General features: G+C 39.6%; 1 protein-coding gene across 1 annotated transcript in view; it reads left to right on the top strand.

The window, feature by feature from the left end:
• LOC135570740 (NACHT, LRR and PYD domains-containing protein 12-like) overlaps window positions 1–23,723 on the top strand; it is a 35,382-nt gene extending 11,659 nt beyond the window's left edge. Inside the window, exons 5-12 of the mRNA XM_065016683.1 lie at window positions 202–1,966; window positions 2,256–2,429; window positions 4,351–4,524; window positions 5,827–6,000; window positions 19,556–19,729; window positions 22,609–22,782; window positions 23,037–23,083; window positions 23,440–23,723. Coding sequence (XP_064872755.1) covers window positions 202–1,966; window positions 2,256–2,429; window positions 4,351–4,524; window positions 5,827–6,000; window positions 19,556–19,729; window positions 22,609–22,782; window positions 23,037–23,083; window positions 23,440–23,723 — 2,966 coding nt within the window. The remainder of the gene's footprint in view (window positions 1–201; window positions 1,967–2,255; window positions 2,430–4,350; window positions 4,525–5,826; window positions 6,001–19,555; window positions 19,730–22,608; window positions 22,783–23,036; window positions 23,084–23,439) is intronic.
• The last annotated feature ends 864 nt before the right edge of the window (window positions 23,724–24,587 follow it).

A 24,587-nucleotide genomic window follows, 5' to 3' on the forward strand; every position in this document is an offset into this window, starting at 1 on the left:
CATTAATAATACCATCAATAATACCAATAATAATATAATCAGTCACACCAGTCTGTAATGCTTTATGAAAACATTTACACATTTATACAGTCAGTTAATAGAATAAATTATTATAATTTAAGACTTTATAACAGTCATTCAATACTGTAGACATTAAAACAGACATAATATTAATATCCTCTGTGTTATTTCTTCATTCAGATGAGCTCGCTGTGATTTGCCAGCGTGAACTCAAATCTAATCTAAAGAAGAAGTTTCAATGTGTATTTGAGGGGATCGCTAAACAAGGAAACCCAACACTTCTCAACAAGATCTACACAGAGCTCTACATCACAGAGGGTGGAACAGGAGAGGTCAATAATGAACATGAGCTGAGACAGATTGAGACAACGACCAGGAAACAAGCAAGACCAGAGACTGCAATCAAATGTAACGACATCTTCAAACCCTTAACTGGACAAGACAAACCTATCAGAACTGTGCTGACAAAGGGAGTCGCTGGCATTGGAAAAACAGTCTCTGTGCAGAAGTTCATTCTGGACTGGGCTGAAGGAAAAGCAAATCAGGATGTCCAATTTGTATTTTCATTCCCTTTTCGGGAGCTGAATTTGATGAAAGAGGACAAACACACTTTCATTGAACTTCTTAATCACTTCTCAATGGAAACCAAACAATCAGGAATCTCCATCTACAACAAGTACAAAGTTCTGTTCATCTTTGATGGTCTGGATGAGTGCCGACTGCCCCTAGACTTCCAGAAGAACAAGATCTGTTGGGACGTCACAGAGTCAACCTCAGTGGATGTTCTGCTGACAAATCTCATCAAGGGAAATCTGCTTCCCTCTGCTCTCCTCTGGATAACTACCCGACCTGCAGCAGCCAATAAGATCCCTTCAGTGTGTGTTGACCAGGTGACAGAGGTACGAGGGTTCAATGACCCACAGAAGGAGGAGTACTTCAGGAAGAGATTCAGTGATGAGGACCTGGCCAGCAGAATCATCTCACACATAAAGACATCAAGGAGCCTCCACATCATGTGCCACATTCCAGTCTTCTGTTGGATTTCAGCAATAGTCCTTGAACACATGCTGAAACATAAGAGAGAAGAGATGCCCAAGACTCTGACTGAGATGTACACACACCTTGTGGTGTTTCATACCAAACAGAAGAATGAAAAGTATCTTGGGAAAGAAGAGACAGGTCCACACTGGAATAAAGAGAGCATTCTGTCACTGGGAAAACTGGCTTTTCAACAGCTTGTGAATGGCAACCTAATTTTCTATGAAGAAGACCTGAAAGAGTCTGGTATTGATGTCAGTGAAGCCTCAGTGTACTCAGGATTGTGCACACAGCTCTTTAAAGAGGAACGTGGGCTGTACCAGTACAAGGTGTTCTGCTTTGTTCATCTGAGCATTCAGGAGTTTCTGGCTGCTGTATATGTGTTCCTCTCTTTCATCAACAACAATGAGAATCTAATGGACAAACTGCAAACAAAAGACAAGTCTGTAGTTACTGTCTACAAGAGTGCTGTGGATAAAGCCTTACAAATTGAGACGGGAAACCTGGACCTTTTCCTCCGCTTCCTTCTGGGCCTCTCACTGGAGTCCAATCAGAAGCACTTACGAGGTCTACTGACAAAGACAAGAAGCAGCTCACAGAGCCATGAAGAAACAGTCAAGTACATCAAGGAGAAGATCAGGGAGAATCCCTCTCCAGAGAGGAGCATCAATCTGTTCCACTGTCTGAATGAACTGAATGACCATTCTCTAGTGGAGGAGATCCAAAGCTACCTGAGCTCAGGAAGTCTCTCTGAAGTCAAACTGTCACCTGCACAGTGGTCAGCTCTGGTCTTTGTGTTGCTGACTTCAGAAAAGGAGCTGGATGTGTTTGACCTGAAGAAATACTCCAGATCAGAGGAAGGTCTTCTGAGGCTGCTGCCAGTGGTCAAAGCCTCCAGAGCTGCTCTGTGAGTAATAAAATGACATATAAGAACTAATCATCAGGAAGAAATATTCAGTTAGAGAAAAATATGTATTATAATATGTCTATAATATTATATTGTAAAAACATATTGAATAAATTCATTGATTTTCACATTAGTATTACATACAATATGACCATACAATTCTAGGAAACGGAAGATACATCTATATGTTGTTTGGGAGAATAAACCAAATGCATCTACCATTGTCCTTCTACACTACTGGTGTTAAATTAACAGTGTGTTTGTGAAGTCATGATGATCTCTTTGTCAGGCTGTCAGGCTGTGGAGTCACAGAGGAAGGCTGTGCTTCTCTGGTCTCAGCTCTGAGGTCAAACCCTTCACACCTGAGAGAGCTGGATCTGAGTAACAATGACCTGAAGGATTCAGGAGTGAAGCTGCTCTCTGCTGGACTGGGGAATCCCCACTGTAAACTGGAGACTCTGAGGTCAGTATTCCTGTAGTTGGTCAACAAGTGATAACTGTTCACCAGATCCACATGTGTTTACCAGACACACATAGTCCACACCATATGTGTTTGGACAGTGAAGCTTACAGTTTTACATTTGGTGCTTTGCTCCAGCATTTTGGATTTGAGATAGAATGTTTCATATTAGGAGACAGTACAGAATGTCACCTTTTATTTAAAGGTATTTTCATACATATATATTTTACACGTTATAAATGAAAACCCTTTATGTATCTAGTTCTCCCATTTGAAAAAGTCATAGTATTTTGGATAAATTATTTTAGTCATAAGTTTAGTATTTGGTCCCATATTCCAAGCCTGCAGTGATTACATCAAGCTTGTGATTCTACAAACTTGTTGAATTAATTAGCAGTTTGTCTTGGTTGTGTTTTAGATGTTTTTCCTAATAGAAACTGAATGGTGAATAATGTCCTGTCATTTTGCAGTCACTTCACTTGTATTGTCAGTAAGAATAGAAGATGTTTCTGAACACTTCTACATTTATGTGGATGCTACCATGATTATGAATAATCAGGAATGAATCGAGAATGATGATGAATGAGAAAATTACAGAGGCACAAAGATCAGACCCACTCTGTTATTGGTAATGGTGAGAGGTTAGCATGTTTTGTTGTAGCTGTTATTGGTAATGGTGAGAGGTTAGCATGTTTTGTTGTAGCCTCTGTTATTGGTTATGGTGAGAGGTTAGCATGTTTTGTTGTAGCCTCTGTTATTGGTAATGGTGAGAGGTTAGCATGTTTTGTTGTAGCCTCTGTTATTGGTAATGGTGAGAGGTTAGCATGTTTTGTTGTAGCCTCTGTTATTGGTAATGGTGAGAGGTTAGCATGTTTTGTTGTACTCTGTTATTGGTAATGGTGAGAGGTTAGTATGTTTTGTTGTAGCCTCTGTTATTGGTAATGGTGAGAGGTTAGCGTGTTTTGTTGTAGCCTCTGTTATTGGTAATGGTGAGAGGTTAGCATGTTTTTTTGTACCCTCTGTTACTGGTAATGGTGAGAGGTTAGCATGTTTTGTTGTAGCCTCTGTTATTGGTAATGGTGAGAGGTTAGCATGTTTTGTTGTAGCTGTTATTGGTAATGGTGAGGGGTTAGCATGTTTTGTTGTAGCCTCTGTTATTGGTTCTGGTGAGAGGTTAGCATGTTTTGTTGTAGCCTCTGTTATTGGTAATGGTGAGAGGTTAGCATGTTTTGTTGTACTCTGTTATTGGTAATGGTGAGAGGTTAGTATGTTTTGTTGTAGCCTCTGTTATTGGTAATGGTGAGAGGTTAGCATGTTTTGTTGTAGCCTCTGTTATTGGTAATGGTGAGAGGTTAGCATGTTTTGTTGTACCCTCTGTTACTGGTAATGGTGAGAGGTTAGCATGTTTTGTTGTAGCCTCTGTTATTGGTAATGGTGAGAGGTTAGCGTGTTTTGTTGTAGCCTCTGTTATTGGTAATGGTGAGAGGTTAGCATGTTTTGTTGTACCCTCTGTTACTGGTAATGGTGAGAGGTTAGCATGTTTTGTTGTAGCCTCTGTAACATTCTAACTCATTATTATCATGATTCATTAAATATCTTTTTTAATCATGGCATCCTCAGGATGAATCTAGTCGTGTTTAGAGACATGTTATCTACTCACTTAATGAAGAACATTTCTCCAGTCATCATCCACTATTCAGTTAATAATCGACAAAACATAACCCAAAATACATCCAAAACAAACTATGATGCATTAATGTCACCTCATATGAAACATTTTGATTTCCAAACCATTAATTTCTGAATAGATATGGCAGGTTTCAGGACACTAATATATCTAAATATGTTGAAAAAATATATACTGCCACTATTTTCGCCACCAAAGAATATCAGTGTGGTTTTAATATGATTTGACTCTTTGCAGGCTGTCAGGCTGTCTAGTCACAGAGGAAGGCTGTGCTTCTCTGGACTCAGCTCTGAGGTCAAACCCCTCACACCTGAGAGAGCTGGACCTGAGCTACAATCACCCAGGAGACTCAGGAGTCAGACTGCTCTCTGCTGGACTGGAGGATCCACACTGCAGACTGGAGAAACTCAAGTATGTAGAGGGTTTATGTCAATGTTCATATCAGACATGTTGGACTTATCAGGCTAGTTAAGACAAACATTCTTACCACCACTTGGACAAAGTTATATGCTGTGTGTGTGTGTGTCCAGTGTGTGTGTGTCCTGTGTGTGTCCAGTGTGGTTCCAGTGTGTGTCCTGTATCTGTCCATTGTGTTTGGCTATTGTGTGTGTCCTTTCAAACACACACTGGCATACTTTACACACGCACACACTGGACACACTGGCAAGACACACTCACTAAACATTCACACTGGACACTGTGGTGGCAAATCGGTTCAAATATGACACAATCAAGAACTTTGAATTCAATTATAGACTTTTAATACAAGAGTATAGCAAGCCGGAGTGCTCCGCGGAACACACACCTTTTCCAGAGCCCTGGCTCCAGTATTTATCCACATATTGCATATGAGCCCATCCCACATGTAAATTACGTTACATTCCAATCCGTGCATCCTGCTTGTTCAGCTCAATAACGCCCATACCTGCTTTCCGTCAGATTATAATGATGACAAGACCCTTGCTGTTCCTGCACTTAGCTAAATGCATTCTTTTGTATGTGTATTATCTAGGATCAGCAGACTATGTGTCTCCTCAGTTTCTAGCGTGTCCAGCTATACTAAAAATACTATACATTCCTCTATTTTACAGCCCTATGCTTTGGCTCTGCACTTAGCTCAAAAATATGCGAACTATGTCTATTGGTCATCAGTTAGTCATTTGACTGACCCCCTCCTTCAGCTATTCTATACATCTTATGCATTTGCCTATGTGTTATATTTTCACCCACAACACACATAGGACACCAACAGGACACACACACACACACACTGGACACACATAGGACACTAACATGACACACACACACACACACTGGACACACATAGGACACCAACAGGACACACACACACACACTGGACACACATAGGACACCAACAGGACACACACACACACACTAGACACACATAGGACACCAACAGGACACACACACACACACACACACTGGACACACATAGGACACCAACAGGACACACACACACACACTGGACACACATAGGACACCAACAGGACACACACACACTGGACACAATAAGTTGCTCATTACCTTCCACAGCAATAATCGTTTCACCACAGGGGTGTTGTGGTTAACTAACTGGATATTCTGTTAATTTTCACAAATCAATCACAATTAAAGCTTATTGTCCTTCTACATGTACATTCTACTTGTGAAATTAACAGTGTGTTTGTGAAGTCATGATGATCTCTTTGTCAGGCTGTCAGCCTGTGGAGTCACAGAGGAAGGCTGTGCTTCTCTGGTCTCAGCTCTGAGGTCAAACCCTTCACACCTGAGAGAGCTGGATCTGAGTAACAATGACCTGAAGGATTCAGGAGTGAAGCTGCTCTCTGCTGGACTGGGGAATCCCCACTGTAAACTGGAGACTCTGAGGTCAGTATTCCTGTAGTTGGTCAACAAGTGATAACTGTTCACCAGATCCACATGTGTTTACCAGACACACATAGTCCACACCATATGTGTTTGGACAGTGAAGATTACAGTTTTACATTTGGTGCTTTGCTCCAGCATTTTGGATTTTAGATATAATGTTTCATATTAGATGACAGTACAGAATGTCACCTTATATTGGTAATGGTGAGAGGTTAGCATGTTTTGTTGTAGTCTCTGTTATTGGTAATGGTGAGAGGTTAGCATGTTTTGTTGTAGCCTCTGTTATTGGTAATGGTGAGAGGTTAGCATGTTTTGTTGTAGCCTCTGTTATTGGTAATGGTGAGAGTTTAGCATGTTTTGTTGTAGCCTCTGTTATCGGTAATGGTGAGAGGTTAGCATGTTTTGTTGTAGTCTGTTATTGGTAATGGTGAGAGGTTAGTATGTTTTGTTGTAGTCTCTGTTATTGGTAATGGTGAGAGGTTAGCATGTTTTGTTGTAGTCTCTGTTATTGGTAATGGTGAGAGATTAGCATGTTTTGTTGTAGTCTCTGTTATTTGTAATGGTGAGAGGTTAGTATGTTTTGTTGTAGTCTCTGTTATTGGTAATGGTGAGAGGTTAGCATGTGTTGTTGTAGTCTCTGTTATTGGTAATGATGAGAGGTTAGTATGTTTTGTTGTAGTCTCTGTTACTGGTAATGGTGAGAGGTTAGCATGTTTTGTTGTAGTCTCTGTTATTGGTAATGGTGAGAGATTAGCATGTTTTGTTGGAGCCTCTGTTATTGGTAATGGTGAGAGGTTAGTATGTTTTGTTGTAGTCTCTGTTATTGGTAATGGTGAGAGGTTAGCATGTTTTGTTGTAGTCTCTGTTATTTGTAATGGTGAGAGATTAGCATGTTTTGTTGTAGTCTCTGTTATTTGTAATGGTGAGAGATTAGCATGTGTTGTTGTAGTCTCTGTTATTGGTAATGGTGAGAGGTTAGCATGTTTTGTTGTAGTCTCTGTTATTTGTAATGGTGGGAGGTTATCATGTTTTGTTGCAGGCTCTGTTATTGGTAATGATGAGAGGTTAGCATGTTTTGTTGTAGCCTCTGTTATTGGTAGTGGTGAGGGGTTAGCATGTTTTGTTGTAGTCTCTGTTATTGGTAATGGTGGGAGGTTAGCATGTTTTGTTGCAGCCTCTGTTATTGGTAATGGTGGGAGGTTAGCATGTTTTGTTGTAGCCTCTGTTATTGGTAATGGTGGGAGGTTAGCATGTTTTGTTGTAGTCTGTTATTGGTAATGGTGAGAGGTTAGCATGTTTTGTTGTTGCCTCTGTTATTTCTAATGGTGAGAGATTAGCATGTTTTGTTGTAGCCTCTGTTATTGGTAATGGTGAGAGGTTAGCATGTTTTGTTGTAGCCTCTGTTATTGGTAATGGTGAGAGGTTAGCATGTTTTGTTGTAGTCTCTGTTATTGGTAATGGTGGGAGGTTAGCATGTTTTGTTGTAGCCTCTGTTATTGGTAATGGTGGGAGGTTAGCATGTTTTGTTGTAGTCTGTTATTGGTAATGGTGAGAGGTTAGCATGTTTTGTTGTTGCCTCTGTTATTTCTAATGGTGAGAGATTAGCATGTTTTGTTGTAGTCTCTGTTATTGGTAATGGTGAGAGATTAGCATGTTTTGTTGTAGCCTCTGTTATTGGTAATGGTGAGAGGTTAGCATGTTTTGTTGTAGCCTCTGTTATTGGTAATGGTGAGAGGTTAGCATGTTTTGTTGTAGCCTCTGTTATTGGTAATGGTGAGAGATTAGCATGTTTTGTTGTAGCCTCTGTTATTGGTAATGGTGAGAGGTTAGCATGTTTGTTGTAGCCTCTGTTATTGGTAATGGTGAGAGGTTAGCATGTTTTGTTGTAGTCTCTGTTATTGGTAATTGTGAGAGGTTAGCATGTTTTGTTGTAGCCTCTGTTATTGGTAATGGTGAGAGGTTAGCATGTTTTGTTGTAGTCTCTGTTATTGGTAATGGTGAGAGGTTAGCATGTTTTGTTGTAGCCTCTGTTATTGGTAATGGTGAGAGGTTAGCATGTTTTGTTGTAGCCTCTGTTATTGGTAATGGTGAGAGGTTAGCATGTTTTGTTGTAGCCTCTGTTATTGGTAATGGTGAGAGGTTAGCATGTTTTGTTGTAGTCTCTGTTATTGGTAATGGTGAGAGGTTAGCATGTTTTGTTGTAGCCTCTGTTATTGGTAATGGTGAGAGGTTAGCATGTTTTGTTGTAGTCTGTTATTGGTAATGGTGAGAGGTTAGCATGTTTTGTTGTAGTCTCTGTTATTGGTAATGGTGAGAGATTAGCATGTTTTGTTGTAGCCTCTGTTATTGGTAATGGTGAGAGGTTAGCATGTTTTGTTGTAGTCTGTTATTGGTAATGGTGAGAGGTTAGCATGTTTTGTTGTAGTCTCTGTTATTGGTAATGGTGAGAGGTTAGCATGTTTTGTTGTAGTCTCTGTTATTGGTAATGGTGAGAGGTTAGCATGTTTTGTTGTAGCCTCTGTTATTGGTAATGGTGAGAGGTTAGCATGTTTTGTTGTAGCCTCTGTTATTGGTAATGGTGAGAGGTTAGCATGTTTTGTTGTAGCCTCTGTTATTGGTAATGGTGAGAGGTTAGCATGTTTTGTTGTAGCCTCTGTTATTGGTAATGGTGAGAGGTTAGCATGTTGTGTTGTAGCCTCTGTTATTGGTAATGGTGAGAGGTTAGCATGTTTTGTTGTAGCCTCTGTTATTGGTAATGGTGAGAGGTTAGTATGTTTTGGTTGTGAGAGGTTAGCATGTTTTCTGCCTCTGTTATTGGTAATGGTGAGAGGTTAGCATGTTTTGTTGTAGCCTCTGTTATTGGTAATGGTGAGAGGTTAGCATGTTTTGTTGTAGCCTCTGTTATTGGTAATGGTGAGAGGTTAGCATGTTTTGTTGTAGCCTCTGTTATTGGTAATGGTGAGAGGTTAGCATGTTTTGTTGTAGTCTCTGTTATTGGTAATGGTGAGAGGTTATCATGTTTTGTTGTAGTCTCTGTTATTGGTAATGGTGAGAGGTTAGCATGTTTTGTTGTAGCCTCTGTTATTGGTAATGGTGAGAGGTTAGTATGTTTTGTTGTAGGCTCTGTTATTGGTAATGGTGAGAGGTTAGCATGTTTTGTTGTAGCCTCTGTTATTGGTAATGGTGAGAGGTTATCATGTTTTGTTTTAGTCTCTGTTATTGGTAATGGTGAGAGGTTAGCATGTTTTGTTGTAGCCTCTGTTATTGGTAATGGTGAGAGGTTAGCATGTTTTGTTGTAGCCTCTGTTATTGGTAATGGTGAGAGGTTAGCATGTTTTGTTGTAGCCTCTGTTATTGGTAATGGTGAGAGGTTAGCATGTTTTTTTAGTCTCTGTTAGTAATGGTGAGAGGTTCTGTTATTGGTAATGGTGAGAGGTTAGCATGTTTTGTTGTAGCCTCTGTTATTGGTAATGGTGAGAGGTTAGCATGTTTTGTTGTAGCCTCTGTTATTGGTAATGGTGAGAGGTTAGCATGTTTTGTTGTTAGCCTCTGTTGTTTTGTTGTAGCCTCTGTTATGGTGTGAGAGGTTAGCATGTTTTGTTGTAGTCTGTTATTGGTAATGGTGAGAGGTTAGCATGTTTTGTTGTAGCCTCTGTTATTGGTAATGGTGAGAGGTTAGCATGTTTTGTTGTAGTCTCTGTTATTGGTAATGGTGTGAGAGGTTAGCATGTTTTGTTGTAGCCTCTGTTATTGGTAATGGTGAGAGGTTAGCATGTTTTGTTGTAGCCTCTGTTATTGGTAATGGTGAGAGGTTAGCATGTTTTGTTGTAGCCTCTGTTATTGGTAATGGTGAGAGGTTAGCATGTTTTGTTGTAGCCTCTGTTATTGGTAATGGTGAGAGGTTAGCATGTTTTGTTGTAGCCTCTGTTATTGGTAATGGTGAGAGGTTAGCATGTTTTGTTGTAGTCTCTGTTATTGGTAATGGTGAGAGGTTAGCATGTTTTGTTGTAGCCTCTGTTATTGGTAATGGTGAGAGGTTAGCATGTTTTGTTGTAGTCTGTTATTGGTAATGGTGAGAGGTTAGCATGTTTTGTTGTAGCCTCTGTTATTGGTAATGGTGAGAGGTTAGCATGTTTTGTTGTAGCCTCTGTTATTGGTAATGGTGAGAGGTTAGCATGTTTTGTTGTAGTCTCTGTTATTGGTAATGGTGAGAGGTTAGCATGTTTTGTTGTAGCCTCTGTTATTGGTAATGGTGAGAGGTTAGCATGTTTTGTTGTAGTCTCTGTTATTGGTAATGGTGAGAGGTTAGCATGTTTTGTTGTAGCCTCTGTTATTGGTAATGGTGAGAGGTTAGCATGTTTTGTTGTAGTCTGTTATTGGTAATGGTGAGAGGTTAGCATGTTTTGTTGTAGCCTCTGTTATTGGTAATTGTGAGAGGTTAGCATGTTTTGTTGTAGCCTCTGTTATTGGTAATGGTGAGAGGTTAGCATGTTTTGTTGTAGTCTCTGTTATTGGTAATGGTGAGAGGTTAGCATGTTTTGTTGTAGTCTCTGTTATTGGTAATGGTGAGAGGTTAGCATGTTTTGTTGTAGTCTCTGTTATTGGTAATGGTGAGAGGTTAGTATGTTTTGTTGTAGCCTCTGTTATTGGTAATGGTGAGAGGTTAGCATGTTTTGTTGTAGCCTCTGTTATTGGTAATGGTGAGAGGTTAGTATGTTTTGTTGTAGCCTCTGTTATTGGTAATGGTGAGAGGTTAGCATGTTTTGTTGTAGCCTCTGTTATTGGTAATGGTGAGAGGTTAGCATGTTTGTAGCCTCTGTTATTGGTAATGGTGAGAGGTTAGCATGTTTTGTTGTAGCCTCTGTTATTGGTAATGGTGAGAGGTTAGTATGTTTTGTTGTAGCCTCTGTTATTGGTAATGGTGAGAGGTTAGCATGTTTTGTTGTAGCCTCTGTTATTGGTAATGGTGAGAGGTTAGCATGTTTTGTTGTAGCCTCTGTTATTGGTAATGGTGAGAGGTTAGTATGTTTTGTTGTAGCCTCTGTTATTGGTAATGGTGAGAGGTTAGCATGTTTTGTTGTAGTCTCTGTTATTGGTAATGGTGAGAGGTTATCATGCTTTGTTGTAGTCTCTGTTATTGGTAATGGTGAGAGGTTAGCAGGTTTTGTTGTAGCCTCTGTTATTGGTAATGGTGAGAGGTTAGTATGTTTTGTTGTAGGCTCTGTTATTGGTAATGGTGAGAGGTTAGCATGTTTTGTTGTATCCTCTGTTATTGGTAATGGTGAGAGGTTATCATGCTTTGTTTTAGTCTCTGTTATTGGTAATGGTGAGAGGTTAGTATGTTTTGTTGTAGCCTCTGTTATTGGTAATGGTGAGAGGTTAGCATGTTTTGTTGTATCCTCTGTTATTGGTAATGGTGAGAGGTTATCATGCTTTGTTGTAGCCTCTGTTATTGATAATGGTGAGAGGTTACCATGTTTTGTTGTAGTCTCTGTTATTGGTAATGGTGAGAGGTTAGCATGTTTTGTTGTAGCCTCTGTTATTGGTAATGGTGAGAGGTTAGCATGTTTTGTTGTAGCCTCTGTTATTGGTAATGGTGAGAGGTTATCATGCTTTGTTGTAGCCTCTGTTATTGGTAATGGTGAGAGGTTAGCATGTTTTGTTGTAGCCTCTGTTATTGGTAATGGTGAGAGGTTAACATGTTTTGTTGTAGTCTGTTATTGGTAATGGTGAGAGATTAGCATGTTTTGTTGTAGTCTCTGTTATTTGTAATGGTGAGAGGTTAGTATGTTTTGTTGTAGTCTGTTATTGGTAATGGTGAGAGAGGTTAGCATGTTTTGTTGTAGTCTCTGTTATTTGTAATGGTGGGAGGTTATCATGTTTTGTTGCAGGCTCTGTTATTGGTAATGATGAGAGGTTAGCATGTTTTGTTGTAGCCTCTGTTATTGGTAGTGGTGAGGGGTTAGCATGTTTTGTTGTAGTCTCTGTTATTGGTAATGGTGGGAGGTTAGCATGTTTTGTTGTAGCCTCTGTTATTGGTAATGGTGGAGGTTAGCATGTTTTGTTGTAGCCTCTGTTATTGGTAATGGTGGGAGGTTAGCATGTTTTGTTGTAGTCTGTTATTGGTAATGGTGAGAGGTTAGCATGTTTTGTTGTTGCCTCTGTTATTTCTAATGGTGAGAGATTAGCATGTTTTGTTGTAGTCTCTGTTATTGGTAATGGTGAGAGATTAGCATGTTTTGTTGTAGCCTCTGTTATTGGTAATGGTGAGAGGTTAGCATGTTTTGTTGTAGCCTCTGTTATTGGTAATGGTGAGAGGTTAGCATGTTTTGTTGTAGCCTCTGTTATTGGTAATGGTGAGAGATTAGCATGTTTTGTTGTAGCCTCTGTTATTGGTAATGGTGAGAGGTTAGCATGTTTTGTTGTAGTCTCTGTTATTGGTAATGGTGGGAGGTTAGCATGTTTTGTTGTAGCCTCTGTTATTGGTAATGGTGGGAGGTTAGCATGTTTTGTTGTAGCCTCTGTTATTGGTAATGGTGAGAGGTTAGCATGTTTTGTTGTAGCCTCTGTTATTGGTAATGGTGAGAGGTTAGCATGTTTTGTTGTAGCCTCTGTTATTGGTAATGGTGAGAGGATTAGCATGTTTTGTTGTAGCCTCTGTTATTGGTAATGGTGAGAGGTTAGCATGTTTTGTTGTAGTCTCTGTTATTGGTAATGGTGAGAGGTTAGCATGTTTTGTTGTAGCCTCTGTTATTGGTAATGGTGAGAGGTTAGCATGTTTTGTTGTAGTCTGTTATTGGTAATGGTGAGAGGTTAGCATGTTTTGTTGTAGCCTCTGTTATTGGTAATGGTGAGAGGTTAGCATGTTTTGTTGTAGTCTCTGTTATTGGTAATGGTGAGAGGTTAGCATGTTTTGTTGTAGCCTCTGTTATTGGTAATGGTGAGAGGTTAGCATGTTTTGTTGTAGTCTGTTATTGGTAATGGTGAGAGGTTAGCATGTTTTGTTGTAGCCTCTGTTATTGGTAATTGTGAGAGGTTAGCATGTTTTGTTGTAGCCTCTGTTACTGGTAATGGTGAGAGGTTAGCATGTTTTGTTGTAGTCTGTTATTGGTAATGGTGAGAGGTTAGCATGTTTTGTTGTAGCCTCTGTTATTGGTAATGGTGAGAGGTTAGCATGTTTTGTTGTAGTCTCTGTTATTGGTAATGGTGAGAGGTTAGCATGTTTTGTTGTAGCCTCTGTTATTGGTAATGGTGAGAGGTTAGCATGTTTTGTTGTAGCCTCTGTTATTGGTAATGGTGAGAGGTTAGCATGTTTTGTTGTAGCCTCTGTTATTGGTAATGGTGAGAGGTTAGCATGTTTTGTTGTAGCCTCTGTTATTGGTAATGGTGAGAGGTTAGCATGTTTTGTTGTAGTCTCTGTTATTGGTAATGGTGAGAGGTTAGCATGTTTTGTTGTAGTCTCTGTTATTGGTAATGGTGAGAGGTTAGCATGTTTTGTTGTAGTCTCTGTTATTGGTAATGGTGAGAGGTTAGCATGTTTTGTTGTAGCCTCTGTTATTGGTAATGGTGAGAGGTTAGCATGTTTTGTTGTAGCCTCTGTTATTGGTAATGGTGAGAGGTTAGTATGTTTTGTTGTAGCCTCTGTTATTGGTAATGGTGAGAGGTTAGCATGTTTTGTTGTAGCCTCTGTTATTGGTAATGGTGAGAGGTTAGCATGTTGTGTTGTAGCCTCTGTTATTGGTAATGGTGAGAGGTTAGCAGGTTTTGTTGTAGCCTCTGTTATTGGTAATGGTGAGAGGTTAGTATGTTTTGTTGTAGCCTCTGTTATTGGTAATGGTGAGAGGTTAGCATGTTTTGTTGTAGCCTCTGTTATTGGTAATGGTGAGAGGTTAGCATGTTTTGTTGTAGCCTCTGTTATTGGTAATGGTGAGAGGTTAGTATGTTTTGTTGTAGCCTCTGTTATTGGTAATGGTGAGAGGTTAGCATGTTTTGTTGTAGTCTCTGTTATTGGTAATGGTGAGAGGTTATCATGCTTTGTTGTAGTCTCTGTTATTGGTAATGGTGAGAGGTTAGCAGGTTTTGTTGTAGCCTCTGTTATTGGTAATGGTGAGAGGTTAGTATGTTTTGTTGTAGGCTCTGTTATTGGTAATGGTGAGAGGTTAGCATGTTTTGTTGTATCCTCTGTTATTGGTAATGGTGAGAGGTTATCATGCTTTGTTTTAGTCTCTGTTATTGGTAATGGTGAGAGGTTAGTATGTTTTGTTGTAGCCTCTGTTATTGGTAATGGTGAGAGGTTAGCATGTTTTGTTGTATCCTCTGTTATTGGTAATGGTGAGAGGTTATCATGATTTGTTGTAGCCTCTGTTATTGATAATGGTGAGAGGTTACCATGTTTTGTTGTAGTCTCTGTTATTGGTAATGGTGAGAGGTTAGCATGTTTTGTTGTAGTCTCTGTTATTGGTAATGGTGAGAGGTTAGCATGTTTTGTTGTAGCCTCTGTTATTGGTAATGGTGAGAGGTTATCATGCTTTGTTGTAGCCTCTGTTATTGGTAATGGTGAGAGGTTAGCATGTTTTGTTGTAGCCTCTGTTATTGGTAATGGTGAGAGGTTAACATGTTTTGTTGTAGTCTGTTATTGGTAATGGTGAGAGATTAGCATGTTTTGTTGTAGTCTCTGTTATTTGTAATGGTGAGAGGTTAGTATGTTTTGTTGTAGTCTGTTATTGGTAATGGTGAGAGATTAGCATGTTTTGTTGTAGTCTCTGTTATTTGTAATGGTGGGAGGTTATCATGTTTTGTTGCAGGCTCTGTTATTGGTAATGATGAGAGGTTAGCATGTTTTGTTGTAGCCTCTGTTATTGGTAGTGGTGAGGGGTTAGCATGTTTTGTTGTAGTCTCTGTTATTGGTAATGGTGGGAGGTTAGCATGTTTTGTTGCAGCCTCTGTTATTGGTAATGGTGGGAGGTTAGCATGTTTTGTTGTAGCCTCTGTTATTGGTAATGGTGGGAGGTTAGCATGTTTTGTTGTAGTCTGTTATTGGTAATGGTGAGAGGTTAGCATGTTTTGTTGTTGCCTCTGTTATTTCTAATGGTGAGAGATTAGCATGTTTTGTTGTAGTCTCTGTTATTGGTAATGGTGAGAGATTAGCATGTTTTGTTGTAGCCTCTGTTATTGGTAATGGTGAGAGGTTAGCATGTTTTGTTGTAGCCTCTGTTATTGGTAATGGTGAGAGGTTAGCATGTTTTGTTGTAGCCTCTGTTATTGGTAATGGTGAGAGGTTAGCATGTTTTGTTGTAGCCTCTGTTATTGGTAATGGTGAGAGGTTAGCATGTTTTGTTGTAGTCTCTGTTATTGGTAATGGTGAGAGGTTAGCATGTTTTGTTGTAGCCTCTGTTATTGGTAATGGTGAGAGGTTAGCATGTTTTGTTGTAGCCTCTGTTATTGGTAATGGTGAGAGGTTAGCATGTTTTGTTGTAGCCTCTGTTATTGGTAATGGTGAGAGGTTAGCATGTTTTGTTGTAGCCTCTGTTATTGGTAATGGTGAGAGGTTAGCATGTTTTGTTGTAGCTCTCTGTTATTGGTAATGGTGAGAGGTTAGCATGTTTTGTTGTAGCCTCTGTTATTGGTAATGGTGAGAGGTTAGCATGTTTTGTTGTAGCCTCTGTTATTGGTAATGGTGAGAGGTTAGCATGTTTTGTTGTAGCCTCTGTTATTGGTAATGGTGAGAGGTTAGCATGTTTTGTTGTAGCCTCTGTTATTGGTAATGGTGAGAGGTTAGCATGTTTTGTTGTAGCCTCTGTTATTGGTAATGGTGAGAGGTTAGCATGTTTTGTTGTAGCCTCTGTTTTGGTAATGGTGAGAGGTTAGCATGTTTTGTTGTAGTCTCTGTTATTGGTAATGGTGAGAGGTTAGCATGTTTTGTTGTAGCCTCTGTTATTGGTAATGGTGAGAGGTTAGCATGTTTTGTTGTAGTCTGTTATTGGTAATGGTGAGAGGTTAGCATGTTTTGTTGTAGCCTCTGTTATTGGTAATGGTGAGAGGTTAGCATGTTTTGTTGTAGCCTCTGTTATTGGTAATGGTGAGAGGTTAGCATGTTTTGTTGTAGCCTCTGTTATTGGTAATGGTGAGAGGTTAGCATGTTTTGTTGTAGCCTCTGTTATTGGTAATGGTGAGAGGTTAGCATGTTTTGTTGTAGTCTCTGTTATTGGTAATGGTGAGAGGTTAGCATGTTTTGTTGTAGCCTCTGTTATTGGTAATGGTGAGAGGTTAGCATGTTTTGTTGTAGTCTGTTATTGGTAATGGTGAGAGGTTAGCATGTTTTGTTGTAGCCTCTGTTATTGGTAATTGTGAGTGAGGTTAGCATGTTTTGTTGTAGCCTCTGTTATTGGTAATGGTGAGAGGTTAGCATGTTTTGTTGTAGTCTGTTATTGGTAATGGTGAGAGGTTAGCATGTTTTGTTGTAGCCTCTGTTATTGGTAATGGTGAGAGGTTAGCATGTTTTGTTGTAGTCTCTGTTATTGGTAATGGTGAGAGGTTAGCATGTTTTGTTGTAGCCTCTGTTATTGGTAATGGTGAGAGGTTAGCATGTTTTGTTGTAGTTCTGTTATTGGTAATGGTGAGAGGTTAGCATGTTTTGTTGTAGCCTCTGTTATTGGTAATGGTGAGAGGTTAGCATGTTTTGTTGTAGCCTCTGTTATTGGTAATGGTGAGAGGTTAGCATGTTTTGTTGTAGTCTCTGTTATTGGTAATGGTGAGAGGTTAGCATGTTTTGTTGTAGCCTCTGTTATTGGTAATGGTGAGAGGTTAGCATGTTTTGTTGTAGCCTCTGTTATTGGTAATGGTGAGAGGTTAGTATGTTTTGTTGTAGCCTCTGTTATTGGTAATGGTGAGAGGTTAGCATGTTTTGTTGTAGCCTCTGTTATTGGTAATGGTGAGAGGTTAGCATGTTTTGTTGTAGCCTCTGTTATTGGTAATGGTGAGAGGTTAGCATGTTTTGTTGTAGCCTCTGTTATTGGTAATGGTGAGAGGTTAGCATGTTTTGTTGTAGCCTCTGTTATTGGTAATGGTGAGAGGTTAGCATGTTTTGTTGTAGCCTCTGTTATTGGTAATGGTGAGAGGTTAGTATGTTTTGTTGTAGCCTCTGTTATTGGTAATGGTGAGAGGTTAGCATGTTTTGTTGTAGTCTCTGTTATTGGTAATGGTGAGAGGTTATCATGCTTTGTTGTAGTCTCTGTTATTGGTAATGGTGAGAGGTTAGCAGGTTTTGTTGTAGCCTCTGTTATTGGTAATGGTGAGAGGTTAGTATGTTTTGTTGTAGCCTCTGTTATTGGTAATGGTGAGAGGTTAGCATGTTTTGTTGTATCCTCTGTTATTGGTAATGGTGAGAGGTTATCATGCTTTGTTGTAGTCTCTGTTATTGGTAATGGTGAGAGGTTAGTATGTTTTGTTGTAGCCTCTGTTATTGGTAATGGTGAGAGGTTAGCATGTTTTGTTGTATCCTCTGTTATTGGTAATGGTGAGAGGTTATCATGCTTTGTTGTAGCCTCTGTTATTGATAATGGTGAGAGGTTACCATGTTTTGTTGTAGTCTCTGTTATTGGTAATGGTGAGAGGTTAGCATGTTTTGTTGTAGTCTCTGTTATTGGTAATGGTGAGAGGTTAGCATGTTTTGTTGTAGCCTCTGTTATTGGTAATGGTGAGAGGTTAGTATGTTTTGTTGTAGCCTCTGTTATTGGTAATGGTGAGAGGTTAGCATGTTTTGTTGTATCCTCTGTTATTGGTAATGGTGAGAGGTTATCATGCTTTGTTGTAGCCTCTGTTATTGGTAATGGTGAGAGGTTAGCATGTTTTGTTGTAGCCTCTGTTATTGGTAATGGTGAGAGGTTAACATGTTTTGTTGTAGTCTGTTATTGGTAATGGTGAGAGGTTAGCATGTTTTGTTGTAGCCTCTGTTATTGGTAATGGTGAGAGGTTAGCATGTTTTGTTGTATCCTCTGTTATTGGTAATGGTGAGAGGTTATCATGCTTTGTTGTAGTCTCTGTTATTGGTAATGGTGAGAGGTTAGTATGTTTTGTTGTAGCCTCTGTTATTGATAATGGTGAGAGGTTATCATGTTTTGTTGTAGTCTGTTATTGGTAATGGTGAGAGGTTAGCATGTTTTGTTGTAGCCTCTGTTATTGGTAATGGTGAGAGGTTAGCATGTTGTGTTGTAGCCTCTGTTATTGGTAATGGTGAGAGGTTAGCATGTTTTGTTGTAGCCTCTGTTATTGGTAATGGTGAGAGGTTAGTATGTTTTGTTGTAGCCTCTGTTATTGGTAATGGTGAGAGGTTAGTATGTTTTGTTGTAGCCTCTGTTATTGGTAATGGTGAGAGGTTAGCATGTTTTGTTGTAGCCTCTGTTATTGGTAATGGTGAGAGGTTAGCATGTTTTGTTGTAGTCTGTTATTGGTAATGGTGAGAGGTTAGCATGTTTTGTTGTAGTCTGTTATTGGTAATGGTGAGAGGTTAGCATGTTTTGTTGTATCCTCTGTTATTGGTAATGGTGAGAGGTTAGCATGTTTTGTTGTAGCCTCTGTTATTGGTAATGGTGAGAGGTTAGCATGTTTTGTTGTAGCCTCTGTAACTCTCTCACTCATTATTATTCATGATTTTTCTTAATCATGGATCCTCAGGGTGAATTTAAAAACATGTTATCTACTCAATTAAAAATAAAATGACTTCAGTCATCACCCACCATTTTATTATTGGGCAAAACATAACCCAAAACTCATCCAAAACAAACTGCAAAAGCAATCAACGAGTTTGAGTCACAGGCTTGATGTAGTCGTTGTGTTCAAGTAATATCAGAATTTCAGACAAATACTAAACCTTTGACTACTTTAATACACTGAGTGAATTGGTCAGAAATCTTATGACTTCTTCAAATGGGGGGACTAGATACATAAAGTGCTTTTATTTCTCTAAATGGTGAAACAGATATGTATTAAAATATCCTCAAATAAAAGGTGACATTATAAACTGTCACCTCATATGAAACATTTGACCTCAAATCCAAAATGTTGGAGTATAGAGCCACATTTAAAATGTTAGCTTCACTGTCAAAATAGATATGGTGTGGACTGTATACTCAATACAATCTAAATCTGATACCTCACTGTCTGTCTTCTGACTGATACTGCTTTTTAAACTGGTCTGGTCAGTCTACTATAATATTTGTACTATACATGTTTCTATCTACAAGCAATACTTGGATAATTTGTCATTTCTAATAATGATGCATTCATTTATGAATATATGACATGTTTCAGGACACTGATATATCTGAGAATATTCTGCCACTATTTTCACCAAGAATAGCAGTGTGATTTTTAAATGATTTGACTCTTTGCAGGCTGTCAGGCTGTCTAGTCACAGAGGAAGGCTGTGCTTCTCTGGTCTCAGCTCTGAGGTCAAACCCAACCCATTTTTCCTGCAGAGGTTACAGTGTAAACAGGGAAAGCTAAGCTTAACATTTTAATACAACCTGTCTGTCTTTGTATGTCTTCTGTGTTTCAGACTCACTGGCTGTAAACTCACAGACACATCCTGTAAAGTGTTGGCCTCAGTTCTCATTTCAAACCCCTCACACCTGAGAGAGCTGGACCTGAGTAACAATGACCTGAAGGATTCAGGAGTGAAGCTGCTCTCTGATGGACTGGGGAATCCCCACTGTAAACTGGAGACTCTGAGGTCAGTATTCCTGTAGTTGGTCAACAAGTGATAACTGTTCACCAGATCCACATGTGTTTACCAGACACACATAGTCCACACCATATGTGTTTGGACAGTGAAGCTTACAGTTTTAAATGTGGTGCTCCAGCATTTTGGATTTGAGATACAATGTTTCATATTAGGAGACAGTAAAGAATGTCACCTTTTATTTAAAGGTATTCATCCATATACAGTCGTGGCCAAAAGTTTTGAGAATGACACAAATAGTAATTTCCACAAAGTTTGCTGCTTCAGTGTCTATATATTTTTGTCAGATGTTACTATGGAATACTGAAGTATAATTACAAGCATTTCATAAGTGTCAAAGGCTTTTATTGACAATTACATTTTTTATTTTTATTTTTTTTTTAACCATTTGAGAACACCTTTATTTTATTGAGAACACCTTTATTTAACCAGGTAAGCAAGTTGAGAACACCTTTATTTAACCAACAAGTTTTCTCATTTACAATTGCGGCCTGGCCAAGATAAAGCAAAGCAGTTCGACAGATACAATGACACAGAGTTACACATGGAGTAAAACAAACATACAGTCAATAATACTGTATAAACAAGTCTATATACAATGTGAGCAAATGAGGTGAGAAGGGAGGTAAAGGCAAAAAAGGCCATGGTGGCAAAGTAAATACAATATAGCAAGTAAAACACTGGAATGGTAGTTTTGCAATGGAAGAATGTGCAAAGTAGAAATAAAAATAATGGGGTGCAAAGGAGCAAAATAAATAAATAAATTAAATACAGTTGGGAAAGAGGTAGTTGTTTGGGCTAAATTATAGGTGGGCTATGTACAGGTGCAGTAATCTGTAAGATGCTCTGACAGTTGGTGCTTAAAGCTAGTGAGGGAGAAGTGTTTCCAGTTTCAGAGATTTTTGTAGTTCGTTCCAGTCATTGGCAGCAGAGAACTGGAAGGAGAGGCGGCCAAAGAAAGAATTGGTTTTGGGGGTGACTAGAGAGATATACCTGCTGGAGCGTGTGCTACAACATGAAGTTGAAGCAAAGAATCAATATTTGCAGTGTTGACCCTTCTTTTCCAAGACCTCTGCACTCCACCCTGGCATGCTGTCAATTACCTTCTGGGCCACATCCTGACTGATGGCATGTTGTCAATTAACTTCTGGGCCACATCCTGACTGATGGCATGCTGTCAATTAACTTCTGGGCCACATCCTGACTGATGGCATGCTGTCAATTAACTTCTGGGCCACATCCTGACTGATGGCATGCTGTCAATTAACTTCTGGGCCACATCCTGACTGATGGCATGCTGTCAATTAACTTCTGGGCCACATCCTGCCTGACTGATGGCAGCCCATTCTTGCATAATCAATGCTTGGAGTTTGTCAGAATATGTGGGTTGATGTTTCGATGTTTTGTTCCCAGAGCCACTTAGTTATCACTTTCTCCTTATGGCAAGGTCCTCCATCATGCTGGAAAAGGCATTGTTCGTCACCAAACTGTTCCTGGATGGTTGGGAGAAGTTGCTCTTGGAGGATGTGTTGGTACCATTCTTTATTCATGGCTGTGTTCTTAGGCAAAATTGTGAGTGATCCCACTCCCTTGGCTGAGAAGCAACACCACACATGAATGGTCTCAGGATGCTTTACTGTTATTATAGTGTATTAAAGTAGTCATACGTTTAGTATTTGGTCCCATATTCCATGCCTGCAGTGATTACATCAAGCTTGTGATTCTACTAACTTGTTGAATGAATTTGCAGTTTGTTTTGGGTGTTTATCACCATAGAAACTGAATGGTGAATAATGTCCTGTCATTTTGGAGTCACTTCACTTGTATTGTCAGTAAGAATAGAAGATGTTTCTGAACACTCCTACATTCATGTGGATGCTACCATGATTATGAATAACAATGAAATAATCGTGAATGATGATGAATGAGAAAGTTACTGAGGCACAAAGATCAGAATAAATGCTGACCTCCCCTGTTATTGGTAATGGTGAGAGGTTAGCATGTTTTGTTGTAGCCTCTGTTATTGGTAATGGTGAGAGGTTAGCATGTTTTGTTGTAGCCTCTGTAACTATCTCTTCAAATAGACTCGATACATATTCTAAATGATTCATTAAAATTCTCAATAAATGGCATCACAGTCTTGATGTAGTCATTATGATCCAAATCCAAAATGCTGGGATAGAGAACATTTAACTGTTGACTACTTTAAATACATATGAGTGTGGACTGGTCATCTAAATACTTATGACTTCTAAATAGATATGGTGTGGACATTTTCTAAATCTGAATCTTTTGTCTAAAACATATGGACTGTATTCAAAAATCTAAATCTGATACCTCACTGTCTAAATAGAATGGTATGTGACTGTATTATACAATCTGAATCTGATACCTCACTGTCTAAATAGATATGGTGTGGACTGTATTTCAATCTAAATCTGATTCCTCACTGTCTAAAAAATGCTGGACTGTTTATAGAGACAATTTAATCTGTTAGTTTCACTGTCTAAATAGATATGGTGTGGACTGTATACTCAATACAATCTAAATCTGATACCTCACTGTCTAAATAGATATGGTGTGGACTGTATACTCAATGCAATCTAAATCTGATTCTCACTGTCTGTCTTTTGACTGATACTGCTTTTAAACTGGTCTGTACAGTCTACAAATATTTTTACTATACATTTTGCTCTCTTCAAGCAATACTTTGATAATGTGTCCTTTCTAATAATGAACCATTCATTTATGAATAGATATGGAAGGTTTCAGGACACTGATTTATCTGAATATGTTGAAAAAATATACTGTCCCTATTTTCACCACCAAAGAATATCAGTGTGGTTTTAATATGATTTGACTCTTTGCAGGCTGTCAGGCTGTCTAGTCACAGAGGAAGGCTGTGCTTCTCTGGTCTCAGCTCTGAGGTCAAACCCCTCACACCTGAGAGAGCTGGACCTGAGCTACAATCACCCAGGAGACAAGGGAGTCAGACTGCTCTCTGCTAGATGGGAGGATCCACACTGCAGACTGGAGAAACTCAAGTATGTAGAGGGTTTATGTCAATGTTCATATCATACATGTTTGACTTATCGGGCTAGTTAAGACAAACATTCATCCCACCACTTGGACAAAGTTATATGCTGTGTGTGAGTCTCCAGTGTGTGTGTGAGTCTCCAGTGTGTGTGTGAGTCTCCAGTGTGTGTGTGAGTCTCCAGTGTGTGTGTGTGTATCCAGTGTGTGTGTGAGTTCAGGTGTATCCCTCAATGACTGTCTGTTCTTTTGCTTACCGCTACAGTGTGGAACATGGTGGAGAGAACAGAATGAAACCTGGGCTTAGAAAATGTGAGTGTTGACTGCTGTGAAGAATATGACTAAGAATAAGTCTTAATTCAAGTCAAAGTCAAAGACCACCATCATTACTTACTTGGTCATATTAAATATCAGCTGTAGTTCTACAGAAATCAGGGACACCAAAGTTTACAAAGAGTTGCTTTGACAATGTGTGTGTGTGTGTGTGTAATTAAGCTGAATAAGTGTGTTTTATATTACCATACAGTATAACTGACAAAAGTCTCAAGTTACCTTAACTTCTCCTTTTGATACCTAGAAACATCTACATTAAATGAATTAGTGAAAAGTGAGTTAACATTCTAATGTGAATGATGATTTCTAATATTGTGTCTGGTTTCATCCATCAGATGTCTGTGATCTCACACTGGACCCAAACACAGTAGACAGACTCCTCTCTCTGTCTGAGGAGAACAGAAAGGTGACATGTAGGACAGAGAAGCAGACGTATCCTGATCACCCAGAGAGATTTGAGGACTGTGGACAGGTGCTGTGTAGAGAGGGTCTGACTGGGCGCTGTTACTGGGAGGTAGAGTGGAGTGGAAGAGGGGCTGTTATAGGAGTGACATATAAAGGAATCAGCAGGAGAGGAGGGGTTAATGACTGTTGTCTTGGATACAATGACAAGTCCTGAGTCTGTCCTGCTCTGACAACAGTTACATTGCCTGGCACAATGATAAACCCACTACCATAGACGTCCCCTCCTCCAGCTCCCACAGAGTAGGAGTGTGTCTGGACTGGCCAGCCGGCACTCTGTCCTTCTATAGAGCCTCCTCTGACACACTGACCCACCTGATCACATTCACCTCCACATTCACTGAGCCCCTCTATCCAGGGTTTCATCTTTGGGGTTGTGGCGACTCAGTGTCCCTGAAATAATAGTAATTGTCACACAGACATTGTGATATACACACACACACACACTGGACACACACACACACAGTGGACACACACACACTGGACACACACACACACTGGACACACACACACTGGACACACACACACACACACACACACACACTGACACACACACACACACACACTGGACACACACACACACACACTGGACACACACACACACACACACACACACACACACACTGGACAAACACACACACACACTGGACAAACACACACACACACACACTGACACACACAACACACACACACACTGGACTCACAACAACACTTGATACACACACACACACACACACTTGATACACACACACACACTGGACACACAGATTGGCAAACACACACACACACACACACACACACACACACAAACACACACACACACACTGGACAAACACACACACACTGAACAAAACAACACACACACACTGGATACACACACACACACTGGACACACACTGGATACACACACACACTGGAAACACACACTGGATACACACACACACACTGAAACACACACACACACACACACTGGACACACACTGGACACACACACTGGACACACACTGACACGCACACAGGA

Source organism: Oncorhynchus nerka, unplaced genomic scaffold, assembly GCF_034236695.1.
Source record: "Oncorhynchus nerka isolate Pitt River unplaced genomic scaffold, Oner_Uvic_2.0 unplaced_scaffold_910, whole genome shotgun sequence".
In the NCBI taxonomy this organism is placed as follows: domain Eukaryota; kingdom Metazoa; phylum Chordata; class Actinopteri; order Salmoniformes; family Salmonidae; genus Oncorhynchus; species Oncorhynchus nerka.